We start from the raw sequence: 21,061 nt of genomic DNA on the forward strand, positions 1-21,061 counted from the left end.
CAGAAGCTAAGTAGACTGGAAAAAATTCACCATATGCTCATAATAATCTAACTCTCTTATGTAATCAGTCTATCATTCCAGAGGTGATCAAGACAATTCATTACCAAACCGGCATACAACTTCATTTTTTAAAAGTTTTTCGTATCTTCAGAGTTTTACGATCTTTGAAAAGTATGAGAAAATTTCATCAATTGCGACTACTTTTGTTGGCTGTAACAAAAGCACTAAAGGTAAAATTATATCTATTGCCTCTAGTTTGTTAATATCCATAATGATTTGGAACTGTTTTACTGAAATAAGTTGAATGACTATATAAAATTCTTTTGACAAAGAATCTCAAATAGCTATACAATTCAGCCGAATGTGAATTTGCCAAATAATAACAAAGACTTGGAGATGATGTCTTGCTCTTTCTATATGCTTGATTGATTTTAAGCTGCTTTATGGTTGTAATCAGCACACACAGACATTGTGCAACTCCTGCAGATTTATATACCTGTACATTGCATTTGCCAAAGTGACAATCACTGCTGGGAATTGCAGAGGGAGCTGGTGAAAGGAGTGTGGTCACAGAAATAAGAAACATGTGACCACTCTACCCCCCGCCCCCCCATTACCCTCACCTCCAAGGCAGATTTCTGACATTGACTGCCAGCGTAGGTGCAATTAAAGATACCAACCTACTTCCCAATAGTCAGTGTGTGAATGACATGGCAGCTACAACCTCTTGATACTGAGTACCTGCTCTGAGAAACAGCACGATGTTTAATGCAACAAAGAGGAAAATACATGAAGAAGTTTTTAGAGATATATATCAACAATATAGTGATATGCTGCAGGTGTTGGAAATTAATATACATCACATAGTGCAGGAAAAAGGGGTGAAAAGTAATCATTCATTTTAGGCAGTATATGTTAATAATTTGGGAGAGATATTGAGAACTACGTACAGTGAGTTTTGTAGATTGGAGCAATAAAGACTGAATAGCTAGAGAGGAATATTTTCTTAGTAATGGGAGGTTAGAAGCTGTGGAAAAATAAAGGAATCTGAATGTCCTTATTTAAGCATTTATAAAAATTAATGTAAAGCTATAAATATAATCAGAAAAGCTAATGAAATATTACCTGTTACAAAGGCTTGGATTTAAAGCAGAGCAACAATAGAACATTGTTCAAATATTGTCTGGAGTATTGTGTTCAATCTTGGACAAGGCATTTCAGTATAATTTGATGGTATGGTTGATTCTAGATTGGAACTGATACATCTTGCATAATGTTGACTGATATTCGACTTAGAGGAGTGTTTTTAGCATATTTAAATTGATAAAATGCACTGATGGCATTAGATGTAACAAAACTAGTGAGGGATTCAGGTAGAAAATGCAAATTCCAAAATTTGAGCTAAGCCACTTAAAGAGCAAAATCAGAAATCATTTTTTCATGCAAAATGCTAGAATATCTAAAATATCCTCATCTTAAATGGTCTGAATATACAGTACTGATCAAAAGTTCTAGGCACCCTAGTTTTATTATATGGTTTCAGATGGTATGGCCTCCTCAGAGCTCTGATCTCAATATCATCGCAGCTCTCTGGGATTACTTGGAGAGTCAGAAGTGAGCAAGACAGTCAAAGTCAGCAGAAGGACTGTGGCAAGGTCTCCAGGATGCTTTGAACAACCTACCAGCCGATTTTCTTATAAAACTGCATGACAATGGACCTAAGGGAATTGATGCAGCTTTAAAAGCAAAGGGTGGTCCCACCAAATATTGATTTGATTTAGTTTTTTTACTGTTTACTGCTCTTTATGGTAATGTTTTTGATATTCATAAACTTTTCATTTCATTATTTTTGAAAGCATCTTCACTTTACAGAATTTTTTACACATGCCTTAGGCTTTTGCACAGTACCGTAATTTTGATAGAAATTTTCAAGACAATGATTGCTGAGACAATAAGGCAGTACTGGGCGATAGTAGTGAATAGCAGCTTGGTAGGTATCAGACGAGATGAGATCCCTGCGGAACCGCTTGGGTAGCATGCTTCTCTTCCCATGTTCTGGCTTGCCCATACAGTATCCGCTCCTCTTCACAAGTTCTGAGATTCCTAGTCTTGAGAGGTGATGCTAGGGGGATTTCGTACTCTGGAATCCAATCCTCACCTTGACAGTTCCAACATTTTTGCCTCTCTGTAGAGCATAAGGAAGTTTCATTCACACAGAATCACCAGGATTCTGCCACTGTGCTTTCATAGTCATAGTCATACTTTATTAATCCCGGGGGAAATTGGTTCGATTGGTTTCTTGGGATAAAGTAACTCTGGGAGCTTTCCATGCCCTGTGCTGTACTTTTGGCTCCTCTATCCTGGAAAGACATGCTCAGATTCAAAGTAATTCAGGATTTTACACCTTTACATATAAAGGCTCCCTGGATTTCTAAGTTGTTCCACAAATGTAGTAATTTTAATATTTTAATAATTTTTGGCATTAATACTATAATTTTCCAATTGCTCCTTGTTTCATTTATTTCTAAAATTAAGATAAAATGCTGTACTTTACCTATCTATCTGTACAGAAGACAGACAATTCTATTTTTATCTCTTCTAGGCAATGACTTTCATCTTGCTGTTGGTGTTGATATTTGCCTATGCTTTCGCAGTGGTTGGAGTGTCACTTTTTCGGAGCTACACAGAATCAAGCAATCCTGGGCGTGCTTATAAGACAGCTTTTGTGTAGGTGTATCTTAACAGCTCTCAAAAACTTGAATTTATTTAGCTTTGAAGAAACATGATGCCTTACACGCAACATTTTTCAAAACTTTGGGGAAGTGATTATGGATAAGGTCCTTTTAATTAAATTTCATTAAAGGTTTTATTGAAAGACAAATAGATTGAACCAAAAAAAAAAGATTGCACTGCATAAAAAAATGATAAAACTTTAATCACATTGTCAGCACTCCAAGTCATGTACTACATGAATTAATTGTTGTGTTAAGTCTCACACCACTCCATAACCACAACCACAGCAGGTCTCTTAAAATGTGCACTTATGTAACATCCCATACACAGGCACAATTGCGGGCTCTGTATAAAAATAACACCTTTGACTTAATTATCAAAAGTTTCTATTTTGCACTTACGTTTGTTGGAAATGGTTTCAGTCAGTTCAGTGTGATTTTGTTACCGCCATTGAAAAGTGGGGACTAGGGAAGATACCTGATACACACCTGGTCTATTAAATTTATTTTATCAACAGATATTCTGATTTCATTTTGTTGTTGTTTTTACCACTAATCATTAGTACTCTCAGTGGAATTCGGAATAAATCCCTTCAATATCTATTATTTAAGAGATAATTGCTACATCACAATGTGTACCCACTACTGGATTAATAAACTCATTCCATTTTTACTTATAATTAATGGAGAAATAAGATAACAGAAATAGGCTTTTTTTGTTGTTTTCAGCCAACGGACTGCATATTCATTTATTTACCACATGTACTTAGAAACATACAGTGAAATGCATTGTTTATATCAACATCCAATGTAACATAAGGATGTGTTAGGGGTAACAAGCAGAGCGTTGCCACATGTTCCTGCGCCAATATAACATGCCCTCAATGATCAGCAGATCGGTCTGTTCCAAAACAAATCAATTTTTCTCCAGGGAAGTGAAACTGGAGTAAATATTAGTGCAGACAGACCTCTTCTCCAGCAATAAGATCTCAAGTTAGCCACTTTCTCCAGCAGCTTCCCTTTAAGCATTGGCATACATAGACACTGAGGAGAAATGAAGTAGGAGGAGGCTTTTCCAGTTGTACTATTCAGTAACATCATAGGTGATCTTTAACTTTCTGGAGATACCGTATGAATCTTGCTTCACAAGACCATAAGATTTTTGGAGCAGAATTAGGCCATTGAGTCTGCTCCACCATTTCATCATGGCTAATCCATTTTCCCCCTCAGCTCCAATCTCCTGCCTTCTCCCTGTATCCCTTCAGGCCCTGACTGATGAAGAATCCATCAACCTCAGCCTTAAGTATACCCAACAAATTCCACAGATTCACCACTCTGTGGTTAAAGAAATTCCTCCTCATCTCCATTCTAAATGGACGTTCCTCTATTCTGAGGCTGTGTCCTTTGGTCTTAGACTCCCCCACCATAAGAAAGATCCTCTCCAAATCTACTCTATTGATTCCTTTCAACATTCAATAGGTTTCAATGAGATCCTTCCTCATTCTTCGCATCCAGTGAGTACAGGCTCAGAGACATCAAACACTCCTCAGATGATAAGCCTTTCTATCCCAGAATCATTTTCGTGAAGCTCCTCTGAACCTAGGAATACACAATATTCTGGATCCTGATTGGCTCCTTCATATCCAGGAAGCTAGTTGGTGGGAATGTCAATGTGTTAATAATGATGGACTACAAATAGCTGTAGCTAATTAGGAATTACTACCAAACATTTGAAAACCCAATATTAATTGCGAATCTACATGGGAATAAAAAATTAATCAATGTCAGTAATTAACTTTTGTTTGCCTCAACAATTAATGAACTGAAAAGCAAGAGAACCATAAATGACATGAATATAGACTATAGAACATTACAGCATGGTACAGGGACTTTGGCCCACAATATTGTGTCAGCCTTTTAACCTGCTCCAAGATCAATCAAATACATCTTTCCATTTTCCAATCATTATTCAATCATCCATGAAGGAAGGAAAACCAGTTCAACAAATGCATACTTTGTTTATATTTTGTTGTAGAAGATATTTAATTTACCTATGTTTTGTTTTGCTAGTGATATCCCGCATACATTGCAAACCCTTTTTCAACTATTTACCCTGGACCACTGGCATAGTTTGTTTCTCGACATATTGGAAGTAGATGAAGTTGACAAAGTTGCAGGTAGCATCTACATAATATTCTGGATCCTGATTGGCGCCTTCATATTCAGAAATATAATTGTAGGAATAATGGGTAAGCAAAAGATGCTGTTTTAGAGTTGGCTATCACCATATTAAAAGTAGAGGTGCCAGTTGCCTTATTTTTTACTTATTTACTATGGCTATGAAGAGCAACAATTTGTAAGAGCATTTTGGAAAGCAGTATTTGTTTTGGCTTTCTCTGTGACCAATTGTCCAAACTGTTCATTAAGGAGTACACATCAAAATGTGTGCTCAAAGAGACAGAAAGACCTGCATTTCTATTGCAACTTTCAACACCTCCAACATTCCAATGTGCTTTACTGGCAATCTGAAGAGTAATTATAGGTAACACAGCAGTTAATTTGCACACAGTAGAGTCCTGCAGACAATAATGCAATAATGTCTGGATAATGTTTAAGGCTGTTAATTAAGGGACACTGGGTATAGCTACCCTTCTCTTTGTCCAAATAGTATCATGTGAACTCTTATAGTCACATGATTAAAGTTTGATATTTCAGCTGAAGATAGGTAGCTCATTTAGTAAAACTCACCTTAATAAGTACTGTATTAATTTATCAGCCAAGGATAACTCTGCAATGACTTTTCTTCTGGTCCTTTGAGCTGTGCCACCGGCAATCCTCCAATTTAATCCAGCCTAAACACTGGGCGATTTACAATGACCAATTATCCTACCAATTAGTATGTTTTTGGATTGTGGGAGGAAACCAGAGCACCCGGAGGAAACCCACGTGGTCACAGGCAGAACATACATCAAGCTACAGGCAGTGGCGGGAATTGAACCAGGGTCGCCTGTACTTCAAAGCGTTGGTGCTAACCACTACACCACTGTGCCATGCTAACCTTCTACTGTGAGATGAAAGAGCTACCAACTAACTTAGTTGCTATGACAAAGTCTCATGCAAAGCTCAGTCAAAGTTCCAGCTACCATGAAGCAACTGCTATACTTGAATAAAGAAATGTAAGTTGGAAATGTTCTTTCCTTTAATGAGATGTCATGCAGCTGTAACGATGTAAAAGACCGAGATAGCTAAAATAGGGACAAATAAGGAAAGCTGATGAAAAAAATGCCTTTATTCCATTTATAATTGAGCCTGAAATGATTAGTACAGTACAGTTTATCTGTGAACACGATAAGTCCAGTGGCATATTCACTGGAATGAAGTGCTTTGAGAGGTTGGTCATGATGTATATCAACTCCAGCCTGAGGAGTGACCTGGATCCACTCCAATTTGCCTACAGGTCGACAGCAGATGCAATTTCATTGGCCCTTGACTCAGCTCTGGAATACCAGGACAAAGAAGATGCATTCATCAGGATGTTCTTCATTGACTACACCTTGGCATTGAAGTTAATTACTAAGGTCCAGGACGTAGGCCTTGATACCTCCCTGTGCTACTGGATCCTCGATTTCCTTAATGGAAAACCTCAGTCAGTTTAGATTAACAACAACATCTCTCCCACACGAGAAAAAATCTGCAGATGCTGGAAATCAAAGAAATACACACTAAGTGCTGGAAGAACTCAGCAGGCCAGGCAGCATCTATGGGAAAGACCCTTCATCAGTACCTTCAACATCTCTCCCAGAATCACCATCAGCACAGGTGCATCACAGGGCAGCGTGCCTAGCCCCCTGCCCTACTCACTTTATATTTATGACTGTGGGACTAAGTGCTATGGCTCCAATACCATATTTAAGTTTGCTGAGAACCCCACTGTTGGGGGCCAAATCATTGTGATGATGAATCGCTATTTAGGAGAGAGATTGACGATCTAGTTGAATGATGTCACAACAACAACTTCTCACTCAACGTGAGCAAAACAAATGAGCTGATTATCAGCTACATTGGAAGAACCCAGAGGTCCATGTATCAGTCCTCATGAGAGGACTGGAGATGGAGAGGGTCAGTAACTTTAATTTTTTGGTGTTATCGTATCAGAGGATCTGTCCTGGGACCAGCATTTAAGAAGGCACGAGAGCACCTCTACTTTCTTGGAGTTTGCATACATTCAGCATGTTATCTAAAACCTTGATGAACTTCTATAGCTGCACAGTGGCTGTATCCTAACTGGTTGCATCATGGCCTGGTATGGAAACACTAATGCCCAGGAACGGAAAAGGCAACAGAAAGTGGTGGATACTGCCCAGTCCATTACAGTCAAAGCTCTCCCCAGCAATGAGTACATTTACAATGAGTGTTGCCACAAGAAAGCAACCTCCATCGTCAAGGACCCCCACCCCCCCAGACCATCTCTCTTCTTGCTTCTGCCATCGGGCAAAAGACACAGAAGCATTAGGTCCCACACCACCAGGTTTAGGAACAATTATTACCCGACAACCATCAGGCTCCTGAAACAGCATGGATAAATTCACTCATCACAACTCTGATTGGATTCTACAACCTACAGACTCAATTTCAAGGACTCTACAACTTATGGTCTCAGATTTATTTATTTTTTTATTTGCACAATATGTCTTAACCAGCTTTCTTAATTTTCTGTGCATTACTAATTTAAATTGGAGAGAAGAGGTTCATTCACAATTGTTGATTGGCAGTTGTACTTCAATTGAATTCCATTTAAAGGGCCAGTCACATTTTATAGGAAGTTTCAGAAGGTAGCTTCAGATCTCTAGAGGCTATTTCCATAGTTTAAGAAATGTCTAGAGGATTTACATCAAATAAAGTATATTGTATTGCCAAGTGTAACTGAAGATTTTGATTTAGTATGGCCTTCTAATATGCTATGGGTTCCACTTGCAGCTGTCACGTAGAATTCAGATATAAAATAAATTTTCTGTTAATCTATCGACTGTCCGATATACCGCCGGCATTTAGGGCAGCAGTGAAGGTTCTCCATTTCCGCCAGTGTTCAGGGCTTCCTCCATCATGTCAGTAGCTTGGTTTTCACTACTGTCAGTTATGCAGGTTCTGGGTGCAGACACAAGGATACCATCACACTCAGATGTCGAAGGACTCTTCATTGCTGTTTCCATAACAGTTTTGTTTGACCAGTGGGGGTTGTTGGCCTTGAACCTGGAGGACCGGTGGACCACTCTTAGTCTGGCCTCTACCCTTTGACCTGTTTGGCATGGGTGACCCTACCAAGAGTCAAAGCATGAAGCCCTGGCTCCAGCTAACATGGGTCATTGAGGCACACAAGCCTCCAAACCACAACAAGGTTGTGGTCCTCTTGGAAGATTTTCTGTTAAGAGTGGCTGTAAATCAGTAGGAAACATAAAGAGCCTACTGATTTTTTTAAAATAACTAGCTGGATATGAGTAATGCTGGAAAGGAAAGTGTTTATTTTTCTTTTTCAATTGCAGAGCCATTGCAGAGAGGAAACTATCAATCAACTACGTTGCTCTGGAGTCTCATTACACTGAGCAAGGGTAGCAGATTTCCTTCCCTAAAAGACATTAGTGAACCAAATGAACATTTTTGACAATCTGTGGATGCATCAATACAATTGCTGATTCTAAAATTACATTTTTAAATTAACAAATTAATTTGATTTAAATTTCCTAACTGACATGATACTATTTGAAAGCGTAATTGGATTTTCAGCCTAAACTTCTGTTTTACTAGTTGGGTTACATGACTACTGACTTACTCTGCCTCATAAGCACGGCAAAACTGAAAATAAAATTTCACAATTTCATGGTTTCAAAGTTATAATGCGATACCTATTGTAACTACTAAATACTTAAACTATTTCATCCACAGTGAGCAATTTTCAGACTATAAGGAATGATCTATCAGCAAAAGTTCAACAACTTGAAGACCAACGAAAGGCAGAGGAGTTTAAACTACAGATTATGCACAGGTAGGTGTCAAGATTTTCTTATAGTCTGCAGTACAGGAAAAACACAAAATACATTTAACTGCATTTAACTACATTTAACTAATTTATACCTGGTTAAATTATCTTTGTTTAGTTAACTAGCTTCACTCTTCGAAAGATATCACCTCCCCCAACTTTACACTCAGTTTTAAAGTGAGGAAATTTGATGCCATGACTTCTACTCTTGATTACAAATCTCTTCTATTTTCCATGTGCAATGAAAAGATAAATACATTTGCAATATTTCCAATTTCACTAGAAAAAAAATTAACTAAGAAATACCAAGTGCCTTCCCCATCAACACTTTCAAAGTGTACACCTGCTTCTCCAAGTAGTATTTAAAGACTGATTTTGAAAAGATAATGGATGGCACAGTGGTGTAGTGGTTAGCACAACGCTTTACAGAACAAATGGCCCGGATTCAAGTCCCGCAGCTGCCTGTAAAGAGTTTTTACATTCTCCATGGGCCGCGTGGATTTTCTCACAGTTCAAAGATGTACTAGTTGGGAGGTTACTTGGCCATTGTAAATTGTCCCATGATTAGGATTAAATTGGGGGATCGCTGGACGGCATGGTTCGAAGGGCTCTAAGGCCCTATTCTGCGTTGTGTCTCAATGTAAATATTCAAATAATATTTGTTAGTATAATCTGGTAGGAAGTGTCAAATATGGATGGCATTGAATATGCAGCTGGTTTTGCTAAACGGACCAGAATTAATTATTTATACCTAAATTAAATATTTACTTTGATGGGAGATCTTTAAGCAAAATTATGATTTATCAAAAAAAATCTACACTCAGTGGATACTTAGGGACCTTTTGCACGTAATAAAGTGGTCACTGAGTGTATGCTCATGGTCTTCTGCTGCTGTAGCCTATCCACTTCAAGGTTTGACATGTGCATTCAGAGATGCTCCTCTACACAGCATTGTAGTAACATGTGGTTATTTGAGTTAATGTCGCCTTTCTGTCAGCTTCAACCAGTCTGGCCATTCTCCCCTGATTTCTCTCATTAACAAGGCATTTTTGCCCACAGTCATGTCACTCACTGTGTGTCTTTGTTTCTCACACCATTCTCTGTGAATTCTAGAGACTATTATGCATGAAAATCCCAGGAGATCATCTGTTTCTGAGATACTGAAGACATCCCAACTGGCACCAAATATCATTCCACGGTCAAAGTCATTTAGATCACATTTCAAAGTACAAAGTACATTTATTATCAAAGTTTGTGTACTTTATGCAACCTCGAGATCAGTCGCTTTACAGGCAGCCACAAAACAAAGAAACCCAATAGAACACATTAAAAAAAATCGTCAAACACCCAAAGTGCGGAAAGAAAACAAATTGTGCAAATAATAAAAGTAAGCAAATAACATTCAGAAGTGAACTTCTTGCAAGTGAGGTCACAGCCACAAAGCCAGACATCACTGTGGCCAATTCAGGAGACCATTAGTTACAGGCCCCATCCTCAGTTCAGCACAGAAATGAGTAAACCTTGTGGAGCAGCGAGCTGAACACTGGTCCCTCTCTCGCCTCCTGCCCCGACACCCTGACCTTTTCAATCTGGCCTGGTGTTTAAATCGGCCAAACCTCTTGAACCCAGGCCTAGGCCCTGAAGCCTCGACTCTGCCTCGCCTTCACTTGCCTCACTTCAATTCTGCTGCATCAAATTGCCTCCAAGTCCGCTCCAGCAATGGCCAAACATTGATTGATTCCCTACTCTCAGGTTAGCACTCCACCGCCTCGATTTGGTTACTACCCACTACCCACCACACCGCAACTTTCCTGCACCTTCAAGACTTCAGTTCACGCTACAAAAATATCAGGCCGTACAGATAGCTCAAAAGCTCAACTCCAAAAGGGAAGTTACGGACTACTGATTGCAGTGATCGTTTCTGAGAAACAGTGTGATTTATACAGTAATTTATGGTTTTATTTGTTACCAACAAGTGTCGTTGTGCTTCACCAGGTTCACCATCTCAAAACTTAAATTTCTTCCCATTCTGTTGTTCGGTCTGAACAATAACTGAAAGTCTTGCCCATGTCTTCATGCTTTTATCCATTGAGTTGCTACCACATGATTGGCTGATTAGATATTGCATTTATGAGTAGGTACTCTACTCTGACTACTGTCAAGGCAAGAGATTACCAGAGGGAATACTGATAATATTTCAGGAATGTTCTTAAACCCTTCTTAGGAAAAAAATGTAACATCCTCAATGAAAATGGAAATGAAGAACTTTCATCCTCAATGACGTCTAGCTGTTGGTGTAATATTAGTTGGGGAGATAAATATTAACCCTGGGATGGATTTTTGGCTGGTTACTTAAAGATTCCTTGCCTGAAGCTGTTAATCTTTACTTTTGGAGTCAGAGAAAAGGAAATTGCGGATGGGCAGGTAAAAAGAAACTTAACTATTTTTTAACTTCTTATGTACAGGAGGATGAGTCAGCCAACGATCTTAAAGGACATTTTGGCTAAAGGGTAAGTTACTTGCAGCTCGTTGAAGGAAAAATAAAAATAAAATATGCCTTGCTTTTTTTTCAATAAATTTGATGGCATTATCCGAGTACCCCAATTTAGCACAACTCTAAAAGTTCTCACAAGTAACAGTACTAGTACTTATCACATTGGTTGACATAAAACTCACTTGATGTATACAAAGGCATATATTCACCACCATCACAATGATTCTCAGAAAGAAGCACCTCAGTATCCTCCTCCTTTGTGATAATTTCCCCACTAGACTCATACATATTTAATTTGGTTGCGGAGAGACATTTATCATATTGTAGTTTGGTTTGCAATTAGTTTTACTATAACTTCCTTTTGCAAACCATTGTCCATATAAATAAACCATCTTAGTCTCGCTGTCAATTGTTTAATTCTTGTATTGAGACACAAGAAAGACTGGAGATCTGGGAATCTGGAGCAACGCATACAAAATGCTGGAGGAACTCCTTCATAGATGCTGCCTAATCTTCTGAGTTCCTCCAGCATTTTGTGTGTGTTGATTCTTATATTATCTCCTCCAAATCATGGGAATTTTTTCAATCTTCACCCAGCTTAATGTAACATGGTTCTATATAGAAGTTGTATTTGCAATTTTCTTTAGCTTATTCATACTCTTGCATGGAGACTAACATAATTTAAGATGGATTTGTTGAAACACATGGAAGTGAATTCTTGTTTTGGACTTGATGCAAAGGTGTAATTTACAAAAGTGGCCTTTCTATTCTACTTCAAGCATAGTATAATATTTAATTCAGTTTTTTTTCCAAATTGTGATGAAGGTTATTTTTTGAAATTGGTAAATATCACTGACATGAGGATGAAATATAGTGTTGAGAGAAAATATGGATTGCTAGGTATTAAGGAATAAAAGAACCTTCTGCGATTGAATAAGCCTTTGTACGTGAAAACAGGAGTTCAACTTTTATCTCTTGTATAGACAGTTTTATTAATTTTATCAGCAGAAAGAATGTCATTCTTTTGTTGTAGAGAAATTTGGATCAGGTTGTGTTTATAAGGAACTGTAGCCACTTGGGTGAAGTTTGGTGCTTCTGGAAATGAGGCAGTGACCTCTGTCATGTGTTGTACCTTCAAAATATTAAACAAGTACAGAAGAAGATATGGAAGTCTGAGATACAGGTGTAACTTCAAGTTTACTTTAAGTGAGGCATACCATGTGGTAGCGTGATGACATATTCAATTTACATATTGATACATATAACCCATAGTGGATTATTCAAATGAACAAGAATACAGTACATGATTACTCAAATGTTATTGAAGTATTAAATTCACAACAGTCTCAGTTGTGAATAAAGTGGGACAGAGCTAATCTGTAACAGAGAGCATCTTTACTCCTTTCTATCTGCAGAATGGGGCATACAGACTCTGAATATTCTGGTCTCAGTGAACTTAACGTAAAAGGGAGCAGTCAAGGGAGTTATTCAAGTGATATCTCCTCTAGGACCACAGGTAAAGGAAAGAGGGAAAATTAATGAAAACAAATTTTAAATATCGATTTACAACTTCAAAATGCACTAATATCATAACCTGTAAAAAATTGTTTAGCAATTGGCATTTACCATTTGTAGTAAATAACCCAATTTATTTCAAAATGTAGTTTGTGTTTTCTTTTGCAGAGTTATATCAGCTTGGATTTTGTATGGGTACAAAACACAGATACTGGAAATCTATATTGTTAAATATTAATTTTATATTAATTAATGAACTAGATTATATATTTCCACTTAGATTCTCACCTGATTGTGTCTCAGAGGTCAAATGATACATCTATTATTGATTACTGCACATAGCAAAATGTATCTTGTACATTTACTGACCGTACTGTGCAAAGTCTCAGGCACATATATATAGTTAGGGTGACTAAGACGTTTGTAGAAATTCTATGTATTTCATTGTACCGCTGCTTCAAAAAATAAAAACATATTTCATGACATATGTGAGTGATGATAAACCTGATTCTGATATGGGTCTCTGTTGTGGACTGAGATTGGAAAGGGGACAGGGAGAGGGGAATCATGGTTGGGAAAAGGGAAAGGGAGAGATATTCCGTAATGATCAATAAATCAGTTGTTTGGAATCAAATGACCTTGCCTGGTGTCTCAGGACTGACGGTGTCTGCACCCGTGCCACACTCCCTTGCCCCACCCCTTCTCTGCCATCTGTTTCACACCCCTCCCACGGCACTCCACCCTCACCATTCCCAACATCCTTTGCTCCCACCAGATTGGCAAACTTGCTCTCCACTCCACATTGACAAATACAGTACTGAGCAACAGGTGCCTAAGACTTCTGCACGGTACTGTATTTGTCAACACGGAGCAGAGAGCAAGTTTGTAAATCTGGCGGGAGCAAAGGATGTTGGGAATGGTGAGGGTGGAGTGCTGTGGGAGAGGTGAGAGCCAAGTGGTAGAGACCTTTGCACAGTACTGTACGCATACTAACAACGCATTAGATGTAGCTAATTAGTACATACATGATTTGCAATTTGAGATAAATCCATAGAAACCACATGCCATTCAACTGGCAGTGCTGTACCTTAGTCAGAATTCTGCAAGAACGAACTCCTTAATAAAAGTGATTGCCACTACATAAGGGTATAGAATGAAATATACTTCTTGTTCTTTTTAATAGCTATAACGTGATTCCATTAAGTTTGAGAAGATGCTGAAACTAAAACCATATCAGTTTCATTTTGATATAGATTGGGGAGACTATATTCGTAAAAATATAAAACTAATGAAATACAACCCAACAAGAGAGAAGATTATTTGGCCAAGAGACTCCTTGTTTCGTTATTACGAGCTGCTTGAGCAACTCCAATATAACTTGGAGGAACGGAAGACCTTGCAATTTCTAGCAGGTTGGTGTGTCACTTGCATTTGGGGAACTTATATGTTAATCACTAACAAACTTATTAGAATTTGATAGAATTTGACTCTTGATTAGCATAAACTGCAGAATATTTTAGTATTGTAATGAAGCACAGGAGTAATATGAATATAACATAGTTTTATTTGGAGAAAGGTGAATCTTTGTGAATTCTTTATCAATTGCATTAAGACTGAAATGATAGTGATCCGGATACTAAGAGTATCAAAAAGTAAGCTTGGCATGGAAAAGTGGGACTAACATTCTTGAAAGGCTGAGCAAAGTTCAGAGGTTCAGTAGCTTTGTGCTACTTAGAACAATAGAGCACTACAGCACAGTAAAGGCCCCTCTGGCCATGATATTGTGCCACCTTTTAACCTACCCCAAGGTCAACCCAACCCTTCCCTCCCACATAGCCTCCATTTCTGTTTCATCAATATAGCTAAGGGTTTCTTAAATAGAGTCATCCAGAGTTATAGAGTCACGGAGCAGCTCGGCAGAGAAACAGACCCCTCCAATCCCTCCAGTCCATGCTAAACTTTTATTCTGTCTCATCCCATTGACCTGCACTAGACTACAACCTTCCATACCCTTCCCATTCATAGAAACAAAGAAAATAGGTGCAGGAGTAGGCCATTTGGCCCTTTGAGCCTGCACCGCCATTCAGTATGATCATGGCTGATCATCCAACTCAGAACCCTGTACCTGCCTTCTCTCCAGACCCCCTGATCCCTTTAGCCACAAGGACCATATCTAACTCCCTCTTAAATATAGCCAATGAACTGGCCTCAACTCTTTCCTGTGGCAGAGAATTCCACAGATGCACCACTCTCTGTGTGAAGAAGTTTTTCCTAATCTCGGTCCTAAAAGGCTTCCCCTTTATCCTTAAACTGTGACCCCTCGTTCTGGACTTCCCCAACATCGGGAACAATCTTCCTGTATCTAGCCTGTCCAATCCCTTTAGAATTTTATACGTTTCAATAAGATCCCCCCTCAATCTTCTAAATTCCAGCGAGTATAAGCCTAGTCGATCCAGTCTTTCATCATATGAAAGTCCTGCCATCCCAGGAATCAATCTGGTGAACCTTCTTTGTACTCCCTCTATGGCAAGAATGTCTTTCCTCAGATTAGGGGACCAAAACTGCACACAATACTCCAGGTGTGGTCTCACCAAGGCCTTGTACAACTGCGATAGTACCTCCCTGCTCCTGTACTCAAATCTTCTTGCTATGAATGCCAGCATACCACTCGCCTTTTTCACTGCCTGCTGTACCTGCATGCCCACTTTCAATGACACCCAGGTCTCATTGCACCTCCCCTTTTCCTAACTGGCCACCATTCAGATAATATTCTGTTTTCCTGTTCTTGCCACCAAAGTGGATAACCTCACATTTATCCACATTAAATTGCATCTGCCATGAATTTGCCCACTCACCTAACCTATCCAAGTCACCCTGCATCCTCTTAGCATCCTCCTCACAGCTAACACTGCCGCCCAGCTTCGTGTCATCCGCAAACTTGGAGATGCTGCATTTAATTCCCTCGTCTAAGTCATTAATATATATTGTAAACAACTGGGATCCCAGCACTGAGCCTTGCGGTACCCCACTAGTCACTGCCTGCCATTCTGAAAAGGTCCCGTTTATTCCCATCTGAACCTCTCCAGAATGTTGAAATTGAATCCACATCCACCACTTCCACTATCTAATCCTTATACTCTTAATTTTAAATCAAAATAAAATTGGAAAACAAGCAACATTGCAAGGGTTTAATTAAAGCCATCTTTCCTTCATGTTCTTTTATAAAATAGCACACTCAATCTGGAAAGGTAGAAAGGTAAATTGATAAAAGATAGATAGATACTTTATTGATCCAAAAGGAAATTGCAGTGTCATAGTAGCATTACAAGTGTGCAGATATACAAATATTAGAAGAGAAGTAAGAAAGAATTAAAAAAAACAAGTTACCTCAAACAAACTAGCAGGAGGGTTTCATCACTTCCTGGCCTATAGGTTGACTCATTCTAGAGCCTCTCGGCCAAGGGTAAGAACAACCTCATATAGCGCTCTTTGGAGCAGCACAGTTCTCTTAGTCTATTACTGAAAGTACTCCTCTGTTCAGCCAAATTGACATGCAGCGGGTGAGAAACATTGTCCAGAATTGCCAGGATTTTCCATTGGTCCTTTATTCTACCACAGCCTCCAGTGTGTCCAGTTTGACTCCTATTAACAGAGCCAGCCTTTCTAATGAGTTTATTGAGCCTGTCAGCATCTCCCGTGTTGATGCCATTGCCCCAGCATGCCACCGCATAGAAGATTGTACTGGTGACAACAGACTGGTAGAACATGTGAATGAGGGGCCTGCATACTCCAAAGGACTTCAGTCTCCTCAGGAAGCAGAGGCAATACTGGACCTTCTTGTACATAGCCTCTGTGCTGGTGCTCCACTCAAGTCTGTTTTCCAGGTGGCGTACATGGTGGCATAGTGATTCAATAGATGGTGCAGCATCTTATGTTCAAATCTGAACTCTGGTTCTGGCTGTGTGGAGTTTGCAAGTTCTCCCTATGGCTGTGCAAATTCTCCAAAGTGCACCAAATTCCTCTCTGTATCCCAAAGTCATGCCGGTTAGTGGGTTGACTGGTTACTGTACACTGTCCCTGGTGTGGACCAGCGGTAGGTGAACCAGGGTAGAGTTAATGTGAGAGGGAATACGTTATAGGAGAATAAACAGAAGAATGGGATTACTCTGCAAACAAACATAAACTTGATGGAGCAAATGGCCTTCTAGATCATAAGGGAATATTAAAAACTGAAGATAAAAATACGAGTATTACACTAAAAGTTTCACAAGTGCAAAGTGGGCTGTTTTTTCCAATCTCTATTCTCTTTCTGACATCTGACTGGCAGCTTGGGTTCAAATTCAACACTGGTGTGGTCTGAGGTCCAAGATGATCATAATTTTTTTATCTTGCATTCGAGCCTTAAACCTGGAATACTGTAAATTAATTAGCTACTATATTATCACTATCTGTTATACATTTCTTACCCTTCTGCAGTTTATCAGTTAAATAGAGCGTTCCGTGATCAATCAGTTTTCCATGATGAGGCGTTCTCGGGTTAGAGGAACAACCTCGTGTTCCGCCTGGGCTATCCTCCAACCTTATGGTAACAATATCAATTTCTCTAACTTCCAATAATTTGACCCCCTTTCTATTCTTTCTTCTTATATTCTCCACTCTGGCTCCCCTGTTGCTCCTTCTCTTCTTCTCACCTACCTATCACCTCCCTGGCTCCTCCATCCTTTTTTCCTATGGTCCACACTCTCCTCCGATCAGATTCCTTCTGCTCCAGCCCTTTACTTTTCCCTCCTGTCACCTTCCAGCTTCTTAAGACCATAAGACCTCTGTAACTTTTGATGCCCTGATTATTCAAGTAACATCCCCCGCTATTATACCCAATCTCTTGTCCTCTACAGTCATGTGTGACAAAGAAGGCTGTCTACAAGAAGGGTCAGAGCCATCTCTATTTCCTGAGGAGACTGAGGTCCTTTAACATTTGTTGGACGATGCTGAGGATGTTCTACGAGTCTGTGGTGGCCAGTGCTATCATGTCTGCTGTTGTGTGCTGGGGCAGCGGGCTGAGGGTAGCAGATACCAACAGAATCAACAAACTCATTCGTAAGGCCAGTGATGTTGTGGGGATGGAACTGGACTCTCTGACAGTGGTGTCTGAAAAGAGGATGCTGTCCAAGTTGCATGCCATCTTGGACAATGTCTCCCATCCACTACATAATGTACTGGTTGGGCACAGGAGTACATTCAACCAGAGACTCATTCCACCGAGATGCAACACAGAGCGTCATAAGAAGTCATTCCTGCCTGTGGCCATCAAACTTTACAACTCCTCCCTTGGAGGGTCACACCCTGAGCCAATAGGCTGGTCCTGGACTTAATTCCTGGCATAATTTGCATATTACTATTTAATTATTTATGGTTTTATTATTATTTAATTATTTATGGTGCAACTGTAACGAAAACCAATTTCCCCCGGGATCAATAAAGTATGACTATGACTATGAATTCCACAGATTCACCACCCTCTGGCTAAAGAAGCTTTTTCTCATCTCTTTTCTAAATAGATGTCCCTCAATTCTGAGGTTGTGCCCTCTGGTCCTACATAGATTTCTCCACTATAGGAAACATCCTCCTCACATACACCCTCTCCAGACCTTTCAATATTCAATCTTCTCATTCTTCTAAATTCCAGCGAGTACAAATCCAGAAATATCAAACACTCTTCAGATGGTAACCCTTTCAATCTTAGGAACAATCTCATGAGCATCTTCTGGAGTCTTCAAATCCCAACATATCCTTGCTTCGGATATCTGAGCATTTGAGTCCAAACCATCCTTGTGAAGGACTCTCATTGCAGTACTATTAAGCCAACATTGGCCCAGCAGGCTATCAGAATCTTTCATCTGCTGTGGCCAGCCACAGTGAAAGGTTTTCCAGACAAGGCATGGAGATTCATGATCTCCAGGTAGCCGTTCATCAACTTTCACAAGGAGGAAGCCAGGGTTGCTCGGAGAGCCAGTCAATCATTCAGTGGAGCCAGCACATCTTCCAACTCTGGAGAGATTTTATGGTGACCCAGGTTCTTGCCACAGCTTCCTCACCCAATGCTTATTAGTGTTTGAACTCCAGCCTTCATGGTTCCCTTTGGAGCACGGAAAGGTGTTCTTCATTGTATATCTCCTGACCAGAAGAGCTCTGGCTTGGGCCATCACACATTGGGAATGTAGGTCAGAGACTTGCTCAAGTTCAGAGGAATTCATGAGGAAGGTGTTTCATCATCCCGTTGGAGCCAGCCGAGCCTTGTACCGCCTGATGAAGATTCACCGGGGGTACAGTCAGTGGCTGAAAACGCAATCAAATTTTGGACCTTGGCCCAGGAGAGTGGTTGGAATGGGGAGACCTTGGCCACACTATACTGCCATAGACTCTGAGATGAACTGAAGGATGCCCTTACTTAGAGAGAGCCAGCAGAGAACTTAGAGGGTCTGATTGACCAGCTTCGTCTCAATAATCATCTGGCAGAGCAAAAATGGGACCACTTCAGGAGGCTGAAGCCCAGTGCCTACGCATTGCAGTTCCACTCCCCAACCACAGTCCATGACCAGCCCATCGCCTGCTCAAGATCCAGTCAACCCATGCAGATTGGTTGCACTAGATTCTCTGCTGATGAAGAGGTCCCGGCGTCAGAGTGAAAGTTTCTGCTTTTACTGTGGGGAAGCAGGTCACCTGCAGGCCCAATGTCCCAGGCTGCAGCAGTCGAGGGAACTAAGGCCCCCCATTATCGGGAGGGCTGTGGCGGGAGCAGCCACTACGCTCAATCCCACAGATTCTGCTTTTGTCCTGGAGGTAGAGTTCATCTGGGGTAACAACTTGAGGCAGGTGAAGGTTTTTGTGGACTTTTGGGGCTGCAGGTAATTTTCTGGATTTATTGCAAAGTGATCAAAAATGTTCCTAGTGTTGCCAGATGTTAGTAAGTAGGGCTTTGTCAGTTAGTCCAATAAATTAATGGTTGAAGGGAAGTTGCTGTTCTTGAATTTGGTGGTGTGGAACTTTAGGTTTCTGTACCGCCTGACCAATGGTAGTTGTAAAATGATCACATCATCTGGGTGGTGGAGCCCTCCTGAGGCAGCAAATCCTGTAGATATTATCAATGGAACGAAGGGATGAGGCTGTGATATATTGGGCAGAGTTCACTATTCTCTGCACCAGTCCGGAAACTTTCAACAGTACTGTTGTAGAAGTCCACAAGAGTGTTTGATAATAAGCCAAACCTCCTTAGCCTTCTAAGAAGTAAAGACACTGGCACGCTTTCCTTATGAATGCATCTACATGTTGGGCCCAGGACAGCTCATCTGATAAGTTAATGCCAGGGAATTTAAAGCTGCTGGCTTCTCCCCTTCCATTTATTCTGGTGTCTTCCCCCTTCCTCTCTAGTCCTGAAGAGGGGTCTCGGCCTGAAACATCGACTGTATATTCATTTCCATGGATGCTACCTGACCTGCTGAGTTCCACCAGCATTTTGTGCGTGTCGTTCTGGGTTCTCAGCATCTGCAGAATCTCTTGTGTTTATGACTCTGTTCACTGCCATTTCCCCAATTTAGATTGGGAAATGTTCGCCCTCCTCCCCCTTGCTGAAGTGAACAATCAGCTCGTTAGTTTTGCTGACACTGAGTGAGAGTTTGGTTTTGGGGCACCACTCAACCAGGTGACCTATCTCGTTCCGGTAAGCTGGCCCATTGCCACCTGTAGTTCATCCAGCTACAGTAGTGTTGTTAGTGAATTTGAAGGTTGCTTTGAAGTGGTACAATCACATAGATATAGAGAATAGAGTAGGGGTATAACCAGATTATGGAACTGTGAAATATAAGAAAGATAAATGTTTACCCTACGTATTATATTAAATAATCGATCTACCATCTGTATTTAATGTGTTGTTTTGTTTTTTTTTCGCAGCTCAAGCCCTTATGAATATACATGATGCATAAACGGATTTCTTGTGAATGGCCAAATGCTCAAGAAAATAAAATAAAATTGGTAAAACCTGTATTACTAATATTTGTGAAATAACTTACTACCATCTATTATTTCAATTCCATTTAGTTTGCTATATATTGGGTTTATACCTTTACTCTAATTCAATCTATTCCCAGGACTGTAGAATATTGTGATTATCTACAGATAATCTTAATATTCTGTAAATACCTGCAGAATAGCTTTCACCTATCTACTTCCCAGCTCTTTACTTCACCCCTATCCCCCCGCAAGTTTCACCTGTCACCTTGTGTTTCATCC

The 21,061-nt window shown here is 40.0% G+C and overlaps 1 protein-coding gene across 1 annotated transcript in view; it reads left to right on the forward strand.

The window, feature by feature from the left end:
• LOC140209607 (cation channel sperm-associated protein 2-like) overlaps positions 1-20,849 on the forward strand; it is a 36,474-nt gene extending 15,625 nt beyond the window's left edge. The window contains exons 5-12 of the mRNA XM_072277878.1: positions 69-230; positions 2,603-2,727; positions 4,803-4,981; positions 8,673-8,772; positions 11,232-11,276; positions 12,676-12,776; positions 14,029-14,187; positions 20,723-20,849. Coding sequence (XP_072133979.1) covers positions 69-230; positions 2,603-2,727; positions 4,803-4,981; positions 8,673-8,772; positions 11,232-11,276; positions 12,676-12,776; positions 14,029-14,187; positions 20,723-20,754 — 903 coding nt within the window. The 3' untranslated portion in view covers positions 20,755-20,849. The remainder of the gene's footprint in view (positions 1-68; positions 231-2,602; positions 2,728-4,802; positions 4,982-8,672; positions 8,773-11,231; positions 11,277-12,675; positions 12,777-14,028; positions 14,188-20,722) is intronic.
• Positions 20,850-21,061: the final 212 nt, after the last annotated feature.

Source organism: Mobula birostris, chromosome 14 (genome assembly GCF_030028105.1).
Source record: "Mobula birostris isolate sMobBir1 chromosome 14, sMobBir1.hap1, whole genome shotgun sequence".
Lineage (NCBI taxonomy): Eukaryota > Metazoa > Chordata > Chondrichthyes > Myliobatiformes > Myliobatidae > Mobula > Mobula birostris.